At 46.5% G+C, this 3,560-nt stretch overlaps 1 protein-coding gene across 1 annotated transcript; it reads left to right on the top strand.

The window, feature by feature from the left end:
- Positions 1-1,283: 1,283 nt before the first annotated feature.
- Positions 1,284-2,903, top strand: GL218_07916 (uncharacterized protein; the record flags this gene model as incomplete). The annotated part of the gene is made up of 1 exon (XM_033584695.1): positions 1,284-2,903. One exon carries the CDS (start codon positions 1,284-1,286, stop codon positions 2,901-2,903), a length of 1,620 nt encoding a protein of 539 aa, XP_033441250.1.
- Between the last annotated feature and the right edge of the window lie 657 nt (positions 2,904-3,560).

Genomic DNA, 3,560 nt, shown 5'->3' with positions numbered 1-3,560 from the left:
GATTGTACAACTAATATTGAATATTTGTTTTCATATATTGTGTTGACAGTGAAGTAAGACGAGGATGATGGAAGTGGATGAAGTCTGGTTAGGGTTGCATTTTATTTGGACTGTGGCTAGTGCGGCTAAACATTATAGCACTGCCACGATCATTCCCAGGTCAAGCCACATAATATATATACCTAGTTACATTCTAGGACTAGTTTAGGTACCTACCTATTCCATTCTAGGACCTTTCTTGTAAGAGTCAATTCCTACTGTTTATGTCAAGTTTATAATATTAGCCAAGGGAAGTTATATGGGTCCTTGGTAGGTATATAAATTTACTTGATAACAGAAGTATACCTTCCAGCCATTGAAATACTGCATCTTATCTCCAGCTCTTAGTTAATATTGATCCGATGACACTAAGCCTTGGCATTCAACTCTCGTACCTAGACTCTAGGTCCTAGAGTTCATGAATATTACCATAGGCAAAGCTCTCCATAGCAAAACATTATTGCGACTAGAAGGAACGAATTTTAACCTCATACTGATGTTTATATTCTGTGTATTTAAATTGCCATAAACACACAATCGTGCTAATATCCTCCCACGGCTAGTGCTTAGGCACTTACTTCATAAGACCATTCGCCCCTAAGCAAAGCCACACAATGTCAAAGTTCGCAAGTCTAGCTTCGAGCTCAGCTACCAAGGGTTCAGAGGAGGCTCCATTAACTGATGAAGATCATCTGACTATAATAAGAAAAGGTCAAGTCGGCTTGCTTGCCTGGCCCTGCCCAGCCTTGCCCCGACACCCCGCAATCCTACCGTACGCCGGGTAATCGTCCAGTCCTGATCCCCCATTCCCGAGAGCCGAACTATACTCATTTGACCCGGCCAGCACGACATCATTTATACCTACTTCATCGCCTGTCGATATATCATCACCCATGTTATTATTCGTGGGATAACGACTCCAAGACCAGGGAGTGGGCAATTTTGGGTTGCCGTCTCACTCTATGTTCCTACTTACCGGTAGCTCGTAGCTCATAGTATGATTAACCCTGGCTTAGATGCTTGCAGCTAGGCGAAATGCTGCAATGTGACTTCGCGGCACCTCAAGCAAGGTCTCTGAAGAGTATTGCATCTAGTGGTGTCTCCTAGAGAGATATTTGTAGAAGAATTCCTCGCAGTTTCCGCGCAGTTTGAAATATCTTTTACCTTCACTTCAAATCGTCAGAATTAGCAAAAGAATCGGGTTATTCGTGCTCCCTAGAATAAACCAGCTCATTTAAGACACGATGAGGGCACAGAATCCAAAGCAGACCTCTCTACTCATAGCCCTGGCAGGACTTGGATCGACAGCAATCCTCCCCAGAGGTAGCTCGTCAGTATCAGTCAAGATTCCTACTGTATCAGCTGTAGATGCTTCGGATCCAATTGATCCTAGCTTCTGTGGCTTTGCCTTCGAGGAGGCATCTTTCGTTCGCTACGCCCAAGACGACAACGGCAAGCCCAATGCCTTCTCTAAAAACCTTATCAAAGCCGTCACTTCACGGACTGGTGGGACCCCTATCATCCGGCTCGGCGGCACGTCTCCTGACTACGCGAGATATCTCCCTGGCCAAAAGAAACCCGCACTACCTGTCGCCGAACAGGACAACTACCAGAACGTCGGGTTCACGACCATCGGCCCTTCCTACTGGGACTTGACGCACAATTTCCCGGGAGCCAAATACATGGTCCAAGTCCCGCTAGCAACAACAAACGTCAGCGAGACAGTTGCTTGGGCCCAATCCGCAGTAGAAGGCATCGGCCTAGAAAACATCCACTCGATCCAGCCCGGCAACGAGGCGGATCTCTACGCCGACAACTACCGCGGCGAAGGCGGCGTCGAGCTAAATCCACCGGAATACCAAGGCACTCTCAGCAACGAGACTTATGTCGGCAACTGGACTAAATACGTCGATGCCATTCTATCCGCTGTAAAACTACCAAAAGGTCGCCTGTTCACAGCTTTCGACGTCGCGGCGCACGTCGGCGACTACATGAACGCAGACGCGTATGTATTCGACGTAGAGACATGCTTTAATCTCGGCATCGACGCAAAGAACATCATCAAGGACGTTTCGCACCACTACTACCAGCGCAACGCCGGTACATCAACGGACCTAGAAAGCGGCCTCATGAACACCACCGTAACGCATAGCCACCTAGACCTATTCAAGCGCCACATCGCATGGCTGAAGAAGAACCGCCCCGCGATCCCCTTCATCCTCAACGAGGTCGGCAACTCGCTCTTCCGAACCAATTCGTACGAGTTCCAAGCACGCCTCGGAAGCGCCCTGTGGCAGGTCGATTTCTACCTGTACAGCATGGCCATCGGCGTCGCGCGCATCAACTACCAGCAGATAATGCACGCGGGGTACGACCTATGGCTGCCCGTCGCAAGCGCCGGCCACGAAGCCCAGGTGTTCTCGAACTTCTACTCGCAGCCTTTTGTCGCGGACTTCATCGGGTCTTCTGGGAAGACGAGGGTCGCCAAGTTGGATATCGCAGGTGACGACGCCCCTGCGAATCTAGCCGCGTATGGTGCGTACGAGGGGGATGTGGCGAAAAAGATCGCTATTACGAATTTGAATTATTGGAACAAGACGTCTTCCGGCGTCGAGAGACCTAGTGTTACGCTTAACCTGGCGGTTCCGAAGGACGTCGAGTCGGTTAGGGTCTATCACTTGAATAGTCCTCTGGGCGCGGGGGCTGCGGCGGATACTATAACGTATGGAGGTAGCCAGTGGACTTACAAGAGTGTTGGAGAAGAGGTTAGGAATGTGAGAGAGGACACTGAGCAGGTAGCTGTTGAAAATGGGGTTGCGAAGGTAACTGTCCAGAATAGTGAGGCGGTCCTCGTTTGGTTATAGGCTTAATGGCGTTGGATATAAAATGTTCAAGAGCTAATGTGAGGGCTTCTACAACGGTTTAACATATGAAATAGAAAGCAATAGGCCTCGATCCCGTTTATAATTTAAGTACATATCACACCCAGACTACATAAAAGTTCGTTACTTAACAATTATGAGCTTCCGGGTAGTACCATGATATAGAAATGTGTATGTTCCTTTTGGGGTTACCCCGCCAACCTGAATGCTTTTTGTTCGAGTATAAAATATAATCGAGAGAACCTATTATTTTACATACTAGGTACTTATCTACATTCGGTATAGTAATTTTTATATGTGAGCTGCGGTTGTTCCCGTAGTAGTCTAGTCTCATATTTTTTAAGAGATAGAATAAACTTAAAACCTTTACCCCTTTTTATGAGAGTATCGGAAGTTTTACCTATTATATTAAAATGCATAAGAAACAGCTTAATCATTTTTGCATCTCTATAGTACGTCATAGTTTATATCTGTCATCTACGCTAACAAAACAATATTATTCTCAAACAAAAGCAATAATATAATGTCTAAAATGTAAGTAAACAGGTACGAAATTCAGTTGCCGATATTTCATATCCGTGGAATAAGCATATCAGAAATTAAACAGGGTAAGACTCAGCCTAAGTGAGGCACTGTTAA

This window comes from Daldinia childiae, assembly GCF_008694065.1.
Source record: "Daldinia childiae strain JS-1345 chromosome Unknown Scaffold10, whole genome shotgun sequence".
Lineage (NCBI taxonomy): Eukaryota > Fungi > Ascomycota > Sordariomycetes > Xylariales > Hypoxylaceae > Daldinia > Daldinia childiae.
This window is presented reverse-complemented; position numbering and strand designations above follow the sequence as displayed.